This window comes from Capricornis sumatraensis, chromosome 9 (genome assembly GCF_032405125.1).
Source record: "Capricornis sumatraensis isolate serow.1 chromosome 9, serow.2, whole genome shotgun sequence".
In the NCBI taxonomy this organism is placed as follows: Eukaryota; Metazoa; Chordata; class Mammalia; order Artiodactyla; family Bovidae; genus Capricornis; species Capricornis sumatraensis.
In genome coordinates this window covers 70304526-70326484 of record NC_091077.1, presented here as the reverse complement: position 1 = coordinate 70326484, position 21959 = coordinate 70304526, and the positions used below count along the sequence as shown (strand labels likewise).

General features: G+C 35.9%; 1 protein-coding gene across 2 annotated transcripts; it reads right to left on the bottom strand.

Annotated features, from left to right (window-relative positions):
- Nucleotides 1-267: 267 nt before the first annotated feature.
- On the bottom strand, nt 268-20031 carry UBLCP1 (ubiquitin like domain containing CTD phosphatase 1). 2 transcript variants are annotated; one of them, XM_068980423.1, is made up of 11 exons: nt 19988-20031; nt 16146-16343; nt 15242-15333; nt 14539-14624; nt 14342-14457; nt 13239-13337; nt 10900-10937; nt 10240-10338; nt 7312-7428; nt 2823-2950; nt 268-1303 (listed from the first exon to the last, which is right to left on the bottom strand). In XM_068980423.1, exons 2-11 carry the CDS (start codon nt 16297-16299, stop codon nt 1276-1278), a joined length of 957 nt encoding a protein of 318 aa, XP_068836524.1. In that variant the 5' UTR covers nt 16300-16343; nt 19988-20031; the 3' UTR covers nt 268-1275. The 2 variants fall into 2 exon arrangements, with proteins under 2 accessions (XP_068836524.1, XP_068836525.1); XM_068980424.1 differs by lacking the exons at nt 15242-15333; nt 19988-20031 and having other exon boundaries at nt 16146-16310.
- Between the last annotated feature and the right edge of the window lie 1928 nt (nt 20032-21959).

Sequence of the window (21959 nt, the reverse complement as noted above, 5' to 3'; positions counted from 1 at the left end):
AATAGTTTATCTTTCTGAAAACATGGTGCTTATTAGAAATATGTAAGCTAACATATCTAATTAGTTGCTAAAATCAACTCCAAATGCATGAATAGTGATAAACACTTTTAAAACTATACACACTTAATTTTTGTCAAGAAGTGCCTACCTGCACCTAGTGTTTGTTTCATGATTCAACAGAGGCAAAATATCTGGGATAATACAGAGCAGATAAACAATGTCTTAAGAAAAGAAATTTATTATTTACACCACTGAAATAGTCCCCCATAAGAACAATATATACCATGTTTATTTGAAAGAATCTGATTCCTTTCAAAGAGAAGAACTGTAAAAACCAATACTGTCAACACAAAACAGTGGTCACATGACATGTCTGCAGGCACAAGCATTGCAAATAAATTTTTTTTCATCTTATGGCTAGGTATTTTCACTGAAACACAGTGTCTGCACTTCTACAAGACAGAGCTGGAACAGAACAAAAACTTTTTGTTCATGCTTTTCAGGGTTGAACCAGTGATACATCCCACTTGAAAATGTACTGCTTTTCGGACAATGGTTTGAGGCAGGAGTGCTTCTACTTGGCCACCACAAGGAAACACACTCTAGTTCTGTACTTTCATTCCTCAGTCTTATGTTTACTACTTGTCATACTATGACGTATGTGTATCACAGCAGACGTTTTCCAGTTTTACTCAAAGAACACTGACACACATACAGACCCAACTGAGACAGGTCAAAATTTAGAAATGTAAGTAGTGGAGTAAGAAGAGAAATTGTGTTTACGACAAAGGAATGAAAAAAAAAAAATCTTGGTGATTTTAAGCAAACCAAATTAGGTTCCTTACTAAAAACATTTCTTTTCTTGGTTTTAAACAGAAAAACAGTAGTTTCCAGATGGGTTTGGGTTTAGACAACACATTGAGACAAAAACACGAGACATATTTGTTTCCAAAGTCACATAATGACATTGTTAAGTATACATTTCTGCCACTTTGTGTCTGTGTGTGGGCAGGGGTACTTACTACTCTATGCTGGAGAAAATATTTTTTAAGAGTTACAGTATATTCATATGGGGGGAGCTTTTTTCTTCTTTTTTGGCATATTGCTATGATCTTCAAAAAATATAAAATTAAATTTACAAAAAAACTGGAAGACCAAGTATAAGCAGTTGGTATTTGCTGCAGTGTCCAGCACTATCATAATGATCTTAGCATAAAAGCGAGAAGTTGTTCCTGGATATCAAGTATCTTCAATAATTGCTAGTACAGCTTATAACTACTGTCCTTGCTTCTTTGAGAGATACCTGCAAAAAATCAAAATAAAGATGTCTAAGCTGTATTACACTGAATTCAAGTTAACAATCTAACACTCCTCCCCAAAGAGAGTTGATTATTTTAATAACAAACCTTTTCAAGATAATTAATAGCTGTTAATAATCCCTAACATGCATTAATTATGTGCCAAGTACTATTCTAAATACATGCACTAATTCATTTAGTCCTCACAATATTCTATGAGGAGTTTTCAATGATAATTTATTTCTATTTTACAGTCACAAGAGGTTAAGCAATTTGTCCAAGTTCATACAGCAAGAAAGTGGTAGAGTTCAGACTGAAAACAAGACTCTGGAGGCTGCACCTTGTCACTACATACTGTCTTACTTCCAAATGTGAAACTAATGTATTAGCTAATATTAAAAATTTCTCCCAATTTATCTTCCTGCATAAAGGTAGTGAGCCAAAGCTGCTAAAGAACTCTGATCAAGAGTGTAAAGATGTTAATTAACTAAACAAACAAATTTTTCTTCATATTATTTTATAGGAGTGTGCAAACAAACTAAAATTTTTACATCTCTATTTCTCCCATTTATGAATTACTATACTCAGAGTTATGAGGGTGGAGAAAGAGTTCTTAAAATCAGGAGATCTAGATAAGTCTTGATGGTAAAACTTGCTCACACTGGCATCTATTATTCCCATGACTTAGTTATTACACCATTTACAGGAACTGGGGATAAAAGTGACAGTCGTAATATTATGAGACTCTAGTAAGAAGCATATTACAAGTTTATGCAAGTACATATCTAAGTACATAAGTGTACAAGTGATCTGAAAAGCCAAAAGTGTAATTCAGCCAGAGTGTTATATTACATGAAGTTTCTTTTGTTGCTGTATTAATGAAATTCAATCTTTAAAGATCTACTTTGAAAAAAATATTTGCAGTACATAATCCTGTCCACTTCTCCAGAGGTTTTTCCTGCAAAATCTTGATGTTTACAAGCAATCTCTGTGTAGATTTGTATTTAAATTTGTGCTCAGAAAAAAAGACTAGAAGACAAGACACCAAGCTAGTATCTTTCATAATCACAACTGTTTGCCTAAAGGAATTAATTTTCTAATTTCTCCGCTACATAGAGAAGTTACTTGTCATTTTTAACAAAAAAACATTTTAGCGTATTTTATTTTATCCTGACATTATTTTACAGTATGAGAACAGGGATTACATTTTCATATGATTCATAAAAGAGTGACCCAATAAATGTTACAAAATAGTTAACAGGTAGCATTAAAAACATGCACTAGCCTCTGAGATCCTCTACTAAAGTATCGAAGGTCTTAAGAGATGTGGGTTTATGAACAAGTTAGAGGTTAAAATGAAAGAGAAAAACACTTCCAGGGGAGATGTCACTAGATTACAAAACAGCTTTAGAATTTACCCATTTTAAATAAAAAATAAGAATTATGTGTATACCAGAGTTACCAGACAATTTTTTCATTCATTAGTGTACAGACGAAATAAATGAATAAGCAAATGACACTTACCTTTCCCAATATTTGTGATTCAGGTCCAAAAAATCATCTAGTTTTGCTATTTCCTTGAGGTATTGGGTTAATTTTAAAAGTTCTTTGTCTTTATCTCGATTTAGGTGTGCTTTCATAAAAGGTCTTATCTGTTAGAAAACAGACATTATCCAACAATTCACACTGCAGTAAGAAAAATAGTACAAACTTGTACATTTAAGTTACAGTCAATGAAATTAATATCACCAAGGATGTCAATACTAAGAATTACTTTTATATTATCTCACTGACAGTCACGGTGTGTTTATAATAGAAGACCCCTTCCACCTAATTTGCCTTCTATTAGCCTTTCAGTCTGAACTTGACAACACCAGCTATCTTACAGCACTTCAACCCTACGTGGATTCTCTACTTTGCTGAACTACTTAAGACTTTTCCCCTTCTATCTAGTTGCTTCTTACTAATTAAATAATCTCATTTGCATCACTTCATTTATTAAAAAGGTACACAATACAAGCTTGATTTATAGTAGAGTGAGATAAAAGTTTTTAAACCATAAATTTACTATTATAAATAATTTCAAAAGATCAAAACTGATAAAAAATTATCAGACCATAAAATGCAATATTACATATGCATTTAACCCCAGAAGTCCTCCACATAGTTGTTTTGTTATTTAAAAAAAAGAAAAGAAAAAACATTTAAATAAATTTAAAAAATCAACTTTGTATTATAATACTATAGAATAAAACATCATTATCATATATTAGTATGGAAGAACAAACTAATGCTGAAAGATAAATGTCTGATTATTTTCACATCAGTATTTTTCTATTAAATTTTTATATAACTAAGATATTATGCATTGGTATAACCTGTTTTCACTCATATTTTATCATAAGTATTTTTCTTTATTATTAAAGTCTCCATTAAAATATTTTTAATTATATGAGTTTTCCCATAAAAAGTGGTCATAGTTTCTGAATTTTTAAGTTCAATAAATTTTATTATGATAAAAAGTTCATTTCAAAAGCATGAAAATCAGGATGATGGACAGGGTTGAAGACTATAATTAGTAAGGAATTTTATATCTTGACTTGAATGGCAGTTACACAAGTTCTTTGTAGAACAATGTTGAACTATACATTTTATGCACTTTTCTTTATGTTACAGTTCCAATAGAGTTCTACTTTTTTAAAGAACCTGCTCATCTACATACCACTCAAGATAGCATTTCATAAAACTGTAACTAATTTTAGATGAAATAATGTCTAGGATTTGCTGCAAAATATCAAAGAGAGGAAAACAGTTAAGATATAGAGCAAACATTCATGAATTAACAAGTTGTTTAAACAGGATGATGCATACATGGGGGTTAATTCATACAATTCCAAGCAGTTCTATTTTATGTTTGAACTTTTCCATTAAAAAAAATTTTTTTTTAAACAAACATACTCCTGTAAGAACTGAAAAAATCATTTTAGTAAAATATTAATATATCCTTATTGTGACTGAAAGAAAATGCAAACTGGTCAATTTTACATAGGGACATTTAAAAACATGACATTTGATCATTGTTACATATTGAGAACAATGAGCCCATGGGAGTGTTACCGTGTCAATCAAGAGTAGAGGTTTAATAAGAATTTTTATATACTTCTGTGTCACGGGAAAAACACAACAATAGCTTGAAATAAACAGAAGAAAATACTGCCATACATCCCAGGTTCTACTTGCATCAAAACAGCTTAGGCCCAAGGACTTCCACAGCTGTGAGTCAGCGGATGGCTGACTGGCACCAGGAAGAGCTGTCAGAGTCTGCACAGATGCAAGCTCTTGTAGGAGATCCTACTTCCAAACAGGCAGTGCTGCTTCACAGCAGCAGCAGTGACTGCAGGAGATCAAGACTCTCTGCAGGGGCTTGCGTAAGCTCTGCAGCTAGGTATAAACAGGCATGATATCAAAATGTGGTGACATGAGTTTTTGTACAATCCTGGGCAGTACTGTAATATTTTGAGGTATTCCCTCACGTAACTAAAGATTGTAAAAGCAACATATTAACTTCTAAACTATTAATATACAATGTACCAAAGTGATTTCCAGTGTAAAACCAGGAAGAGATTTAGACTGAAAGAGAAAGTACAGTCAATGCCTAGTAAGTAAGACTTTCAACCCAAGGCCCTGCTAAGCAACTTTTACTTTCTAAACAACTGGTCTTAAGCACTACTAACAAAACTAAAACCCAAAGATTCTAGATCTAAAAGTTAAACCAGTAAAGTGCAAAAATTGACCTAATTGACTTCAACTGTTTCAGTATAATCACTGCTCCATTCTCAAGAATAATCTAAGTGATCAACATATATTACCCCTATTGCTGCATAACCAAAAAAACATTTTTAGGAACTTAAGAATACTTACATGATCTGCATTCCACTTCCTTATATAGATAATAAAAGTGAAGTTCAGAGAAACTACTGTTTATGCATGACCAAAACTCAACTTCCTTAAGTTCAGTACTATATTTGTAACTGACAAAGCCTCCTATGTTATATTTCAAACCTTAAGATTAACAAACTTGTATTATAAGAAGTTAACTACTTCAAAAATAAGCAGTCTTTAAGATCTCTGTGAAATCTTTGAGATTTCTACCAGAAGTATTGTGAAACAGTGGTAACAAACACAGAGTTGAACAGTATTTCTCAATTTCAAAACCACTTCTATGTCAATGTGGGCAGAACATTAATTACTACCTTCTTAAAAGGGGTTTTCAAAAGGAGACATGAGAGAGATTACCTGTAGAATGCTTAAAAATACCTCTCCTGAATTAGAATTTTTGGAGGTGGAAACTAATATATTTTTAGGAACTGCTTCAGTGATTCTACTGAGTACTCTGGTTCAAAAAAAATAAAATATTGCTCTAAAGTACTAGAAATTTGTATCATCATCTTGCTGTATCCAGAGATGAGGAGGGCCCAAATGTTGGCTGGGAAAATGTTTCTTCTAAAAACACACATGAAAGTAATATTTTTTTTAAAATTTAAGCTCTTCTCAAAAGTCATTCCCTGTCTTACTTACATGCAGAATTCAAGAAAAAACAAAAACAAAACACACACACAAAAACCAAGCTCATACACAACAGAACAGGAAGAACAGATTGGTGGTTGCCAGAAATGGGTAGGTGGGAGAAATGAAGAAAGTCAAAAGGTACAAACCTCTAGGTATAAAATAAGTCATGGGGATATAAGGTAGAGCATAATAACTATAGTTAATAATACCTTACTGCATATTTGAAAGCTGCTAAGAGAGTAGATCTTAAACGTTCTCATCACAAAAAAAAAATAAATAACTCTGTATGGTGACAGATCTGTGGTGATCATTTCACAATATATACAAATATCAAATCATAAATTATATTGTACACCTGAAACTAATATTATACCTCGACCAAAAAAAAAATTTTAATCATTCCCTGAATACCATGATTTTACCTCCTTTCCAGTACAGATACCATTGGTTTCATACAAGATTCAGCTTAGATCAACTGAATCTTTGCTCAAGACTGAAGAATGCACTTTGTGTCTTATACCTGGTAAACCACATAGGGGAAAAGCACTTCTCCTAAAGCCTCAAACAGAAATCATTTTTAAAGGGGAACATAACCACCAATCTACCCCTAGAACTTCTCTTCCAAGTCAACAGTTTTTATATTTGTGACAATTCCCTCAACTATCCTCCTTACACACCAAAGACCACATCAATAGTCTACAAGGATAGCTTCAAAAATGTATCTGCTTCAAGTTTTTCTCTTGTTTTTTAAAGTCATCAAGAATTCAGCTTGTGGAAAAGTTTAGGACTGAGATTAAAAATATCTTAGTGTCAGGATTTACACTTCAAATGGAGATTTGATTTGCATTAGTACCATAATATAAAGCTCTCTTTTCCGTTTTCATATTGTACTGACACATAGGCAGCCACAGGTACCAAAATTTTAAGTTTCAATTTCTCTCTTACCAGTTTTACACTGCTCAGACATTAAAGAAACTGCCTGCAATGAGGGAGAGCTGCTTCAATCCCTGGGTTGGAAAGATCCCCTGGAGGGCATGGCAACCCACTCCAGTATTCTTGCCTGGAGAATCATTATGGACAGAGGAGCCTGGCAGGTTACAGTCCATGGGATCACATAGAGTAAGACATGACTTAAAGACTTAACAACAACAATCTTTAAATCCTTAATCCAACAATGTCTGATGCTTTCACTTTTGATGCTGAAAGTCAGTGTCAGTAAGCTCACGTTGTTCCTCAGAGCTAACTGAAAATAAAACATCTAGATGAGTTGGTTAACCAAGGAGATACCATGTGAGAGAGAAAATGTTCAATTTTATATGAATTTTTCTAAACATATGTTTTTCTTGCCAATACATTACCTGAAAAAATTTATGAAACTCAATAGTGCTAAAGTTCTACTGCATATACCAGCATATATGAGAATAGCAAGTAAATTATGTCTTACCTTTAGTCCATTCTGTGGGTTCATAAGAAAATTTCGTCCTATGTCATCAAACATGATGGTGTTTTTCTTGCTGTAAAACTCCGAAAACTTTCCCCATATGACACCAAGAGGCTTTACCTTAGAATAAAAATTTAGATTTAACTCAAATTTCATAAATAGTTCATCCTTTCTTAGAACCAAAAATACTGCAAAATGCCTACAGAACTATGCCAGAGTGTTCCTTTACCACAAGACAGTGATGGCTGGCTCTGTGAACAGACCAGAACTGAGAGGCAACACACTTTAAGAGACAATGTATCTCCCAATGTTAACTTCTGAAAGGTCTGCTCATGTCTAATGGAACTAAGGCCATTATAACACTTTCAATAATTTTAACCAGAAGATTTGGGATCAAAATAAGAGTATTTAATTTAAAAAATAAGAATCTAGTAATTATTTAGAGTCTGCTGAGCAGTCTTATGTCCCCAGGTTTCACTTGGGGTCTGTTTTCAAAACTAGCAAACCTTAACAACAATGTATCTTGCTCTTTTACTACAATATTTAAATATTTTATAAAGCAAAAATTGACTTTCTCTTTAGTTCAGTAGTACAGGGGCACAATATCTAGAGCATTTGACTGCTTAACTTCAAGAATACCATAACTTGTAAATTCTTGCTTGTATTTCTGAATTCTTAAAATGAGCCTTCAAAAAGATAATCCCTCAGATATTTATATCTGTAGATACTTGCATAAATTCTCTGTAAGACCACATGAGAAGTAATAGTGATTGCCTATAGAAAGAAGAGTTAAATGGCGGGAAGGTTCAGGACAGAGGAAGACTTTTCACTACATATTTGTGAATCATGTGAACATTCTATACATTCAAAAAAAATTTTTAATACACTAACTTTTAGAAGTTAAAAGTTTTTTCTTTTAGAAGAAAAAGTACTTTTTGCTGAATGCAAGAGTCTCATTTGTGATACGAGATTACATGCTATTAATAATAACTGAAATTAAATGGCAATATATAAATGGTGATTAAGAGTTGTCATTTTAAAATGTTTTCTTTTTTTCCTTCTATAATTTATTTTAATATGGAGAAAGTCTCTTTTCCTATCTTAGTGTTCTTGCTACTACAAAAAATGTTATTGAAATATTTTAATTTCACTAAAATTTTATTTGCTGTATGTGTTTGCACTGTCTGTTTATTACTGAAACAAATCCCCCGAATACTTGAAGACAAATATATTGGAACTAAAACAATAAACCAGATTTTTGGTTTTCTTAGCCAACATAAAGTCTCACGAAATAAAACAAGAGCTTTATGACAGCCAGGGTTAGCAATCCCACATCCTCTTAAATAGAGCTGTCATTCTGTAATTAAGTCAAGCACTATATGTTCCCCAAAACATGTGCTACTTTGTTCTCAATTAGAGAAGTAACATTGCTGACCACAGGGGAAAAAATTGTGAAAACACAAAAAAGGACAAAGAAAAAATTTTAAATATCTATAATCCAGTTAGTACCAAAGATTACAACTAGATATTCCAGTATATTTACCTCCAGTCTTTCTGATAAACAGCGGCAGCCTCAAAGAGTTCACAGATCTTTTGTTAAGCTAAGGGAAACCCTGAACCAAACAAAGGTTAAAAAACTATTTTCTAACAGTTTGAAAATATCGCTAAAATATTTCTTTCACTTTAATAATATATCATGAAAAAATTTTAAAGCACTAAATACTACATCATATAGTTAGCTGCATTCCATTAAATGGGTGAACAAAAATCTATACAATCAACTATTTACTATGGTGGGGATTTGTTTATTGAGGATTTCTTTTTATTCCTTTTTCATTATTAGAAACATTCCTATGCTTAACATTTGCCACACTTCTTTTCCCTGTTTAGATTTAGTAAATGTACCACTTCAGCAGATAATAAATTATATTTTCTCCTGATGTATATTTAATTTCCTTTACTGAAAAATCCCCATGCACATAATTTGACTTATGATGGACAATACTGTCTCTTAAAATTTTCCTAGTTTGCTAAGTTCTCCCCAATTCCAATTACTCTGTGTTTCCAAAAGGCATGGAACCAAGTGTTCTCATCTCTTTATTCCCAACAGTGCCCACTGTAGGGTTTTGCAGATACTAGAAGTTCATAATATGACTAGTTACTTGATGCGTAAACAAAGTGAAGAACCTTAATCTTTTTAAGCATAAATCTTTTTTGATTGTTCTTATTTTCTTTAGGCCTTCACATGTCACCCCAAAGACATGCATCATGATGTATCTGCTTTTATTTATCAGTTTCATATAGGCCAAGACAAGTATGTTCTGGTCTGTTTCTACTATCCTCCCTGAAGATATCCAGTATTTTTTCTCATCTACTCTGTCTCCTCTACATTGTCAGAGAAGGCAATGACAAGCCACTCCAGTACTCTTGCCTAGAAAAATCTCACGGACAGAGGAGCCTGGTAGGCTGCAGTCCATGGGGTCGCTAGGAGTCGGACAGGACTGAGAGACTTCACTTTCACTTTTCACTTTCATGCACTGGAGAAGGAAATGGCAACCACTCCAGTGTTCTTGCCTGGAGAATCCCAGGGACGGGGGAGCCTGATGGGCTGCCGTCTATGGGGTCACACAGAGTCGGACACGACTGAAGCGACTTAGCAGCAGCACTCTGTCTTTAGCAACACTGTGCTGCTATCATCATGGGACAATTAACCATGACTTTTCCTGACAGCCCTTCCTTAAGCTTCTTAATTTTGTCACTAAAATTCAAATCTATAACCTGAAATACAGCTTCCTCCATCAAAACTCAACTGACACTTTATTATCCACTTGGATTTCTAAACTCTTTGTGTAGTTTATTCCATCAATATAAATGCAAATAGCATACCAGAAAACAAGCAAGTCTTTAAATAAAAGAAAAATGACTTCTTACATCTATTAATCCTCTCCTCGGAGTATGCACTGTTATCATAGCAGCACTGTCCAACATGAAGGTAATCTTGTAATTTGCATTTGTACTCACTCCCAGCTCCTATAAATACAAATGTTCACATAGTTAAAATATAATAATGTGGACAATCCCACGCTTTATGAATAGTACAGCATAATTTCCCATTACACCATTTTTCTATCCCCCTGGCTACCACATCTTGATCAACAACTGGCAATCATTTTAGTTTCACTAAGCAGATTGAGTAAATGGTAGTCCAAAGAACCCTAGTCTATTTAGCTTCCAAATGAGGGGCCCTTTTCAATGTATTACCAGAAACAGATTACTTCCTGATTCACTATTTTAGAAGAGCATCACTCCTTTAAGCATCACACACCAGACAAAAGAGGAAAATAACGTGTTAGCGTAAAATGAGGGAAAGAGGAACAGGAGCTTTGCTGTATTTTATCTTGAAAAAGACATAGGTAGGTAATCAAAGCAAATCACCACTAAGCAGACTTCAAAAACACCTCTAACTCCGGATATTGGCATTTGTTTTGCTACTAAATGTCCTCCAATGACAATGAAATTAATTCAGAACTTTCTAAAAAGACAAAATGCAGTTTCAAAATGTTCTTAAATGGATTGTTTTCTAACACTTACTTTCATTTTAGCTTCAATCCACTTCATATTTGTTGCAGCTAAAACACGAGGAATGATAACACAATATATATGAAAAGTTTGAACTTAATTTAAAAAATCTTTCTTCTGTATAAATTAGTTTCTAAGCAATACTAAAAGTTCAAATACACCACAAATAATCCCTAGCATAATTTATGGTTAATTTTCATTTAATTACTTATAAAAACAAACTTATTTTACTGTGTCTTCAAGACAACAATTTTTAACTTTTCTCTAAAAGATACCAGTCACCAATGCTCAAAGGAACTCTGAACCTAGGAAATCCATAAATCAAGCCCTAATCACCCTTTTAAAAACAGCCCTGCTACTATTCTCCATCAATTCTAAACTTGAATTTAGGCTGCCTGGATCTCCGTGTTTTTTTTCTATGTTCCCCCTGCCAGGTAACATACAGGTGGGGGCGGGGGGGGGAGGGTTGTGTGGGCATGTATATGTATGTATGTCAATATAAGCAGATGAATATGTATGCATGTCAATATAAGCTTATGAAAATTAGAATTTTTCCAGGTCCAGCAAACTTAGTGATCACTGAGTCCAGCAGCTTTTAACAAGTCTGAGACAACTAAATTCATAAACTGCATCTATGTCATGTACCTGCTCACTATCAGTCACCAACCACTTTGAGATCACTGACATTAAAATTCAACCTTCAGCTTCATGTGCATTACTCATCTCAAGTTGCTGGACTTAAACTACATAGGTATTACAGAGTAAAATATTTCAAAAGGGAAAAAGGAGTTCAATTATTTAAAGTGTGTATACACATGCATGTATGTTATTTTTTAAGGGCAAATGAGGTACCTAAGTTCTCGGAATAAAAATCTTTAGCACACACATAAAAGAACCAAAATCACCTTACATGCAAAACTGGCCAGCTGAACTAAAATTTTAGAGAATGATGTGTCTACAATGACAACAAACCATGTGATAGGGAAAAATAATATTTTAACTCAGTATATATTTTGAATCTGTAATTCCCAGATGAAAAACAGAAATATTCTCAGCTAATAAAAAGGATTTCTAACTATTAAGCAATTATTACATCTCAGACACATTACTAGTTGCTATATCAATATTTTATTCTTATAACTATCCTGTAATATAGGTTTCCTTATATTCATTTCTCAGATGAGGAAGCTAAGGCTCAGAGCAATTAACTGACCTGCCCAGAATCAGTAAGGTCAGAGCAAGAATTAAAACCTTAGTCTACTTAGCTATAAAATGAGATGCCCTTTTCAATGTACTACTATGAAATTTATAAAAATAACCTATTTTAAACATATGATTGTAAAAAGTTCTCAAAATCCCTAAGTCTACTCTAATAACATTTAGAGGATAAATGTTTTACTCAAATGTCATCTCAGAAGTCAGAATTGCTGAACACAAAACTGTTTTTCAGGAAGCTTTCTCCTCTGTATCTTAAAAATCAGAAAATTATATATTTAACTATATATTTAATTATAATGGATATGTACTCATGTTAGTACTAAACTATTGAAATACTCTGATTATAAAAGAAAATACAAAGGAAATTTACAGACTGGAGAAGTATGTAGCCTCTATAATCAGTAACCTAGTACAGTTAAATGTACCATCTTTAGCTGATGGGAGTTTATTTAATTCACAATTAGGATAGCTCTTTTCTGACATTGCCAAGAGAAAACTTAAAATGTTTATGGGAAAGTGAGATGTAAATCAATACACCACTCCCCTTTCCTTTTCAGAAAATCATGCCACAAAAATGCAATGTCACCTCAACTGAACAGTGTGCTCAGTAATGCAGTAAATTTACTTTTCTGGAGAAAACTCACTCTTATCACAGACCTGTACGTTCCTGGAATGGCAGACCACAACTTGAGTCATACTGCTTTAGCACACTTATTAATTTTCCCTAAGTAAATTCACATTGCCTTTATTTCTGAACTATATCACTGTAAATTTTTTTTAATACATATGTTTCTCCAATGTTCTGAGACTAGAATAATGAAGAAAAGAGAAAGCAACAGCATACTAAAACATCAGAGTCTATAGTAAATATCAGAAAGAAAAGATCCTTATCAAAGTGTGGTCTTGTAAAAACAGGCCTTTTTATTTCACACTATAAACTACTCTCTTCCTATATTTAAGTATTTCAGTGGTATTGGCAAATACATGTATACGTTTACACTGTGATGAATGAAAGTATCAAACACGCTTCATCAGAAATTTGCAAAATAAAATTTAAGTCACATTTTATAAAGCAAAGTGATATAAGCAACAACCTTATTTTCATGAAAATCTAAACAAGAAATACAGCTTACACCAAATAACAATGTCATAATCCTCATATGCAGATGTTAGGAATTCATGAAGATATGGCCGCATTAATTCTACCCCAGTCTCTGCACAAGACCTATGGTCTAAAATAAAATCAGTTAGAGAGGATGATTAGTTTATTATCATGGACAAGTATCTAATATAGATTAAACTTCTGAAATATAACAGAAACACTCAAAATACTAAGTACTTCAGACTAACTTCTACCAGCTGACAGAGGGACATCTTCAAAGCACACAATTCAGTATTCTTGCAATCCAACTTTAACTGATCAATTCTGTTCAATTTGCAAAGAGCCAATACCTAGAATTCAGGCTTATATAATAAACAGTAAGTTTTCTTCTCTTCTAATCTCTAAAACATAGATCTTATTTTAGGATATGAAAAACAAACTAGGGCCAGATATACTCACTTTTTAGCCATTCACCTTCCAAATACAATCATATCTCACCAAAATAACAGATTCAATTAATTTACTAATCAAATTTTAAAATAAATGTACACTAACTTATGACATGTACTTAAAGGTTAGGATTAGAGGTAAATATGCTCATTTTAATGTCAGGAGTTATCCAATTATTTCTGGCAATATTAAAGGATGAAATGAACATCTTTTTTTGTTGACATGAAATATCAAATGTCAAATTCTTAAATTCAAGAATCTGTCTTGAACATAATAGAAAACCAGGAATAAACTATCAAAAATGATTTTTAAATAATCCTCATAAAATGTTAATAAATAGGTAATGGCTTTATTAAATTATCACATATTCATAAAATCATAGAAAATCACTAGACCAAAAAATACATATATTTAACTCACAATGAATACAAAATGACTAAAATTTGACTATATCATTAAGTAAACATGAAAAGGATATACATATAAACATCCAGGAAATTAACACATAAAAAAAGATCTCTGGATCTTGGGATTACATATGACTTCTTTTTTTGCTTGCAATAAATTATTTACTTTTAAAATAAAAAGAAATGCTTTAAGTAATTCATAGTGCAAGGAAAAAACAAAAGAGGAAAACGCTGTTAACGGGTAACAGATGATGAAGCACAGTTTCAGCTGACTTACCAAATAATGTATAGTCAACATCTAGTACCAAAAGTTTTTTCCCTTCCCTGGGAGGATTCAAAATTTCCACTTTGTACTCTTTTACTCTGCGGGAAATTTTCAGTAGGTTTTCCTCCCTAATGAAAAATAAAATCAGATGAAAGATTTACTTTCTCTTGTATTACAACCAATTCCCTTTGATGATGAAAAGCACTCACCTATTTTCTACTTCAACTACTTCATCTTCAATATCAAAGTCATTAACAACGTCATCATTGTCAGGAGGTGGACCTAAGACATCTTCCTATTAAGACGAAAAACAGTATTGCTTTACCATATTCTCTTTAACATAAAAAATAAGTGGACAGCATAAAAAATTAAGAGGTACAAACTGAGTCCAAAAGTCTTGCAAGCACACGCTATGGGAAAACATCCACATTTTATATATGTTCACTGGGCAGATATACCACGTTAAATTTCACCATTATCACTACTACTATACTAAAAGCTGCCTGTGTACACTGACAAGTTCCCCAGTGTTTGCTTTCTGCTGAGTTAATACCACATTCACTGTGCAGTTTTTACTTTCTATTGACTATTAAACTGACAGTTTTACCACAATTAAAACTATGATGTAACAATGTGATATAAATCATAATATCTTCAAAGGGAGAGCTTCCTCGGTGGCTCAGTGGTAAAGAATCCACCTGTAATGAAGGAAACGTGGGTTTGATCCCTGGGTCGGGAAGATCCCCTGGAGGAAGAACTGGCAACCCACTCCGGTATTCTTGCCGGAAAAATCCCATGGACAGAGGAGTCTGGAGGGCTATAGTCGTAGGGTCGCAAAGAGTCGGACATGACTGAGCGACTAAGCACGCACGCATCTTCAATGGGACAAATGTAACAAAAGTAAACATTTACCAAGCTCTCCTCACGAGTTCCCATCATCATGATTTTAGTATTTGGTTTCAGTTTGAGAGCTCCAAGCTTAACATCATTTTCTGCAGGTCTGCCTACAATACAAGCAAATGACTGTTTTCTCACTAAAGTTCATGTGCTGGTTTCACTATCCCATTATATAAAACCCTAACATTAAAAGATTCCACAGCAGGTTCTTTTCCCTTAAATTAATAAACTATCACTGCTGAATTAGCAGTTTCTAACACACTATGAAGAGCGATTAATACAAGGTTGGGTTTTTTGCCCCCAACTCCATCTTAAAGGAACATATTTAATTCAACTAACTAAATAAACTCATGTTTTATTCTTATTCTGTTGTTCAAGATGAAGATAACTGTTTTCCAGAAAGTCCTGAAAATTGAGTGCCTAGGATAACTGTAGTTTTACTGCTTTTCAGAACTCACTCTTCAATGATAAAACAAACACAAACACCTTAAAAGTACCTTTTAACTGAATATGAACATTGCTGATAATTTCTAAATTGTTATTACTTTCAAAAGAGAAAAGTTAATTTGGAGAGAGTAAAAGGCCCAAGCTGTAATGAAAAGACTGTACTAGAAGACAGATATTACAAATTACACTCTTTACCTAGGACTTTCATGTCCAAGGTTTAACAAGCAAACATCAACTGTCAGAGGAAATCAAAAGTAATCTTAATAGTGGTGTTATTTCCAAGTATCCTTAAATATTCTTACTTGTATCACTAAAATAATTTAAGGGATATCAAAGAAACCTCCGAAAAAAAAAAAAAACAAAAAACAAAGAAACCTCCGGGGGAAAGACTTATTAAGGTGAACTGATAATAGCTAATGTAAAGATTTATAAATATATCAATGCAATAAATTTGAAGAAGGGAGAAAATTACCTTTAACTTTGAGCCCAAGTAACTTCTGGCGTTCTGGTAGCACTCCTGTAAGGGTCTTGAGAAACTGTTTGAGATCCAGCACAGTATCATCTTCCGAAAGTGTGGTCACTGAATATTCCTGTCCACCCCATTTTACAATGATAGGAAGAGCCATCCTTGAAACATATGATAAGGCAGCTTTCCTTCTGAAAAAGATACCTAGAAAGAAAGCCATATACATGTTGAAACAGACATACCAAAGATGGTCATACAGCAGAAACTAACACAATGTTGCAAAGCAACTATATTCAACAAAAAATTTTAAAAAGATGTATCGAAGCTCTAAGCTTTATAAACTGCATCCTTTGAGTCCTATTTTACAACTTGATAGTAGAGAAACAGGATTTTCTACTTATAGAAATGTTATCAGAACACCAAAAGTAATTAGGAGTCAAAGTTAAAATTCCTCCACGTTCCCAAATTTTAGCTTAGTTACAACCCTCTAATATTCTATCAGATTATTCCTGTTTGGAAAGCTGCAATCATGAGCTACATATTTCTCCCTCTCTGATCAGGTTTATGCTACAGGCAAGTTCCTCCATGATGAACCATTCATATTCATTTACCATTTGCAAGGTAGGACAGGGAGTTGTTAAGAGCACAAATTCTTGAGTCAGATTACCTGGGTTTGGAGTTCAGGAATCCCACTTATTAGCTATTTAACCTTAGAAAGTTAACTGACTCTTAATGCCTAGGTTTCCTCATCAGTAAAATAGGGATGCTAATACTACCTACTTCTCAAGGTTCATGAGAAGTAAGTGAATTTTTGTAAGTCACATACTACCTGGCACATAGGTAGCACTATGCAAGTAAGTAATTGGTTAAATAGTTTCAAAAACTAGAACTGAAGTGTTTTAGGCACAGCATTAAACAAATGGTAAGTGGCCATTATTTATTTCAGATTTAATAAACAAGGCTTCCCTAATAGCTCATTTGGTAAAGAATCCGCCTGCAATGCAGGAGACCCCCGTTTGATTCCTGGGTCGGGAAGATCCACTGGAGAAGGCATAGGCTACCCACTCCAGTATTCTTGGGCTTCCCTTGTGGCTCAGCTGGTAAAGAAACTGCCTGCAATGCAGGAGACCTGGATTCGATCCCTGGGTTGGGAAGATCCCCTGGAGAAAGGAAAGGCCACCCACTCCGGTATTCTGGCATAGAGAATTCCATAGACTGTATAGTCAGACACAACTGAGCGATTTTCACTTTCACTTTTTCACAGGGGATGAGATGGTTGGATGGCATCACTGACTGGATGGATATGAGTTTGAGCAAGCTCCGGGAGTTGGTGATGGACAGGGAAGCCTAGTGTGCTGCAGTTCATGGGGTCACAAAGAGTCAGATACAACTGAGTGACTGAACTGAACTGAATACACAGTACAGTTTTTACACAATCTCATTTAACAAGGTTGTTTGGTAAGAACTGTCTCTCTTTCACTGTGAAGGAAACAGGAGTTTAGAAGTGAAATGAAAGTCGCTCAGTTGTGTCCGACTTTTTGCGATCCCACAGACTATACAGTCCATGGAATTCTCTAGGAGTTCAGAGAAGTTATGTAATTGGCTCATGTGCAAACAGCTGATAAATGAACAGGTCTTCTGACTAAATCTCAAGTTTCTTCCCCTTGTGTCTCTCTTGAATTGAACTTAAGGTACCAAAGATCAGTAAATACAAAACCCACAGGCACAGATAAAGTACACAAAGATTATACAGCAGCTGCCACTCATCAATGATAGCAGGTAGGTCTTCCCCGCCATAAAGCTTTCTACCAGTTTTCATGTTTGTTCCCCCAACAGGTCAGAGAACTAGATTTTTTTCATCTCAAAGTAGTGGTATTTACAAATGCTGTCATAATATATTTAACACAACATTTGACTGCACTCTTCAAGTATTACAACCAACAACAAGAAAGAAGGCAAATTCTGAATCTTAACATGCAAATGTAATTTGGAAACTCAAGATGTCTTCAGCATGCCCATTAGAAAAGAGCACCATAAATTCACTTACATTCATTCTATGTTTATAACCTGCTCTACTAAAACTTTAAAGAAGGTATGCTACTTTACAGCAATGCATTCTATTTGGCAAGAACGTGCTCTAACAAATGCTATACTCCTCAAAAAAAAACCAAATAAGCCTTTTGTGCCAAACAGAAATACCATTTAAATATTATTTTTCTGTGAGAAGTGGAAATAAAAATGAAAACTTACAAGAGCTAGGAATGCAAATAGCGCTAATACAGCACGTTGTATTGGGCAGAACAAAACATTTGAAGCGAGATCACCTCAACTCTAGGTGGATGCGGACAAATCATTGTGCCTCTAGGATGAGTGTTCTCAAACTGTGGTCCCCAGACCATTCAACAGCACTGACCCCACTTGGTAACTTGTTAGAAATATAACTGGGCCTGGAGAGAAGAGACCTAGCAATTTGTGTTTTAACAATCCCTGTTCCCACCCTCCCCCCATCTTTGAGGCACGTTAAAGTTAGAGAGGCTCTTCAATTTTCTCAGACTTAAAAAAGAAAATGTGCCAGATGGCATGGGCTCTGTGTGCTTAGTAAAGCAGTATACAAATGTTACATATCACCCATGCCACAAGGGGATTTCCAAACTGACAACTGCTCTAAAGGACTAGGCACAACAAAACAAATACCATAAAAAAGTTTAATGCAGAAGCCCTTAAAACTGTTTTTCAAAGTTATACTGAACTTTACTCCTTGAATATTTAGATCATTCACAAGAATGGAGCAATGCAATGCAAATGCATGAGTCATTTTCTGTTTTCACACTTGGCCTTTTCTTACACAATTCTAATGTTTTGTGTCATTCCAGATCTTATCAGATTTATAAAGCAAAAAACGAGTTTGAGGGTAGGGACGGCGATCAAACCCAAATAAGTTAGCAAGGAACATACCTTTAAGGTGGTGAAACTACGGCAAAGAACGGCTGTTTGGATAAATTCTTCCAACCTAACATACAGTGGTGACTTGTCTAGCCAAGGTAGTAATGTTTACCACGACAACAGCATTAAGCCGCGCACTAACAGCCATGACAGCACTTATAAGCAATACAAATGGTGGTGAAAATAGAAAAATTTAATATGCTCGACAATTTTATTCTTCATTTAATCTTCACAATCCTAAACTGACAACTATTGACTTCACTATACAGACTAGAAATTTGAAAAAGAAGAAAAACAAGCTGCTCCAGACCACACAACTAAAAAGTAGCAAAGGCAGTCAATTTGAAAGGACCTTCAGCCTAAGTTAACACCTTAGGAATTGAGGGGAATTAACTTTTCAAGCTGCCTAGTAAAGCGTAACAACTGAAGTACTGTCAACTCGTTCTCTGGACAGCACGGCTGCAGCAACTGCGAGCGAGTGCAGAGGAGAGCTGTGGGCTTCGAAGCGGCTGCTAGGGGACACCACAGAAGGCAGGCAGAGACCTCCAAAACCCAAAAGGGCTGGGATACGTTCAACAGGGAGGGGGAAGAAATGGACAAACCCCAGTCGAGGGAGGAATGAGACGGGAGGACGCAAAAACCTAAAGAGGTGCGGAAAGCCCTCCAACCAGGCGAGGAGGCTGGATGCGAGGGTGGCGGCCCCTGTGATGAGCGGGCCGGGGCCGGAGGCCTGGGCCGCGCACGGACCAGGGCAGCCGCGGGCGGGACGCCCTAATGCAGCCCCAGCCGGCCTGCCAGGCCACAGTGAAGGTCGCGCAGCGAGGACAGCAAAGGTGCGGTCCTCCAGCCCAACCGTGTTTCGGCGGGCAGTGGGCAGTAGGCAGGGATGCCCAGAGTCCCCTCACCTGGAGCACAGCGGAACCGACAACAGCGGATGCAAGAACCGACCGCAGAGAAACCCACGGCGACCGGAAGTGAGAGGCGGGGACCGGAACCGGCTAACGAACCGGAAGTTAGGGTTTGAAACGGAAGCGCGCCAGAGACGGGACAATCTCTTCCTTTGTTTCTCTTCGGGTAGTGATACTACATAGTCGCCGCCAAGAACTGCCTCACCGCGACGAGGGAAGCAGGACTTTCGGAGAATGTGACCGCTGTACACACGCCTGCGACGCCTGGCTGGCTGCGGGCCCTCGCCAGTTCTGCGCATGCGTCCCGCTGGCGGGCTCTTGAGTTAGGCGGGAGTCGCGGAGTATGACGTCTGTGGTATTATTTCGACAAAGTCGAAGCTGGTTCGGAGGCAGTGCGCTGGCTTACTCAGGTGAACGGAGATCCTCGTGGGAGACGGGCCTAGGACTCTTGTGGCTTTGTCATGTTCCGAATGAGGCCTGAAAGGTGGTGTTTGAGGACTGAGGACTTGAGAACTCGACCTGTCACCAGGGGCCACCAACACTAGTAATTTCAGGAGTTTAGAATTCTACCCGTTTTACCCAATCCCAGAAGAAACAGGATCGTCAGGAAGGGCAAGCCCAAGTCTCAGAGAACCATGCAAGCAGATCTCATTATAAGAGCTGCCATCGAGATTACTGTGGTCTTGTATCGAAATATGTCTACCTGCCCATTGCCACCTCCATTACGTTTTCCCTCATAATGCTAAGAAAGCCAATTACAAACCTTAACAAAAGAATTACAGACTTTAATGAAAATTTGGAGCAACCGCTGTCTGGTACAGCGAACTCCCAACGTGCATCCTTTTAAGTAGGAAAATAATAGTAATTGCTCACTAGATTGTTGTCTGTGGCGGCATATGTATTAGGCTTTGAAAAGGAAGGAAAAGGTGAAAATAATATTGGCCCCTAAGTATGCACTAGTCGGGGCTTCCCTTGTGGCTCAGCTGATAAAAGAATCTGCCCGCAATGTGGCAGACCTGGGTTGGGAAGATTGCCCCGGAGAAGGGAAAGGTTACTCACGCCAGTATTCTGGCCTGGAGAATCGCATGGACTATACAGTCGCAAAGAGTCGGACAGGACTGAGCGACTTTCACTCACATGCACTAGTCGAATTACTTGTATTTTTCTTTCTTCATAGCGTGTAACTGATCCGTGTTTCCCTTTTGGCTGTTGGAAAGGGAACAAAGAGCCAGATTTTGTGTCTTAACAGTTTTTAATGAAGATACACAAATTCTGTTTTCCTCCCCTTTTTTGGTAATTCTTATAGCACTAGGAATGATATCTGTTCATTTTTTTTTAAATGAAGCATATTTGCAATAAGAAGTATTCCCTCTAATTTTCAAAAAATAGGAAAGGGAAAACTCAAAAGAACTTGTACAAAAGTCACTTATTAGCAATCTAGCTAAAGAGAGGGTCAAAAGACAAAAGGCCTAGGCAATGAATTAGTTTCTTTCACCCCAATGTATTTTGCTTTATTCACGTTCTAAACAGCTCCTTAGGCTATAGTTTTTGCAGTAGTCATGTGTGGTTGTGAGAGTTGGACTGTGAAGAAAGCTGAGCGCCGAAGAATTGATGCTTTTGAACTGTGGTATTGGAGAAGACTCTTGAGAGTCCCTTGGACTACAAGGAGATCAGTCCTGGGTGTTCTTTGGAAGGAATGATGCTAAAGCTGAAACTCCAGTACTTTGGCCACCTCATGTGAAGAGTTGACTCATTGGAAAAGACTCTGATGCTGGGAGGGATTGAGGGCAGAAGGAAAAGGGGATGACAGAGGATGGGATGGCTGCATGGCATCAGTGACTCGATAGACGTGAGTTTGAGTGAATTCCGGGAGTTGGTGATGGACGGAGGCCTGGCATGCTGTGATTCATGGGGTTGCAAAGAGTCGGACACGACTAAGCGACTGAACTGAACTGAACTGAAACAGCTT

Excerpts from the sequence above, each read along its gene's own strand:
- UBLCP1 (XM_068980423.1), bottom strand. The coding sequence starts at position 16,299 with ATGGCTCTTCCTATCATTGTAAAATGGGGTGGACAGGAATATTCAGTG. Across the intron at positions 13,338-14,341 it reads TGTTGACTATACATTATTTG|ACCATAGGTCTTGTGCAGAG; the intron begins GTAAGTCAGCTG and ends ATTTTATTTTAG. Across the intron at positions 10,339-10,899 it reads GGATTGAAGCTAAAATGAAA|GAGCTGGGAGTGAGTACAAA; the intron begins GTAAGTGTTAGA and ends TTGTATTTATAG.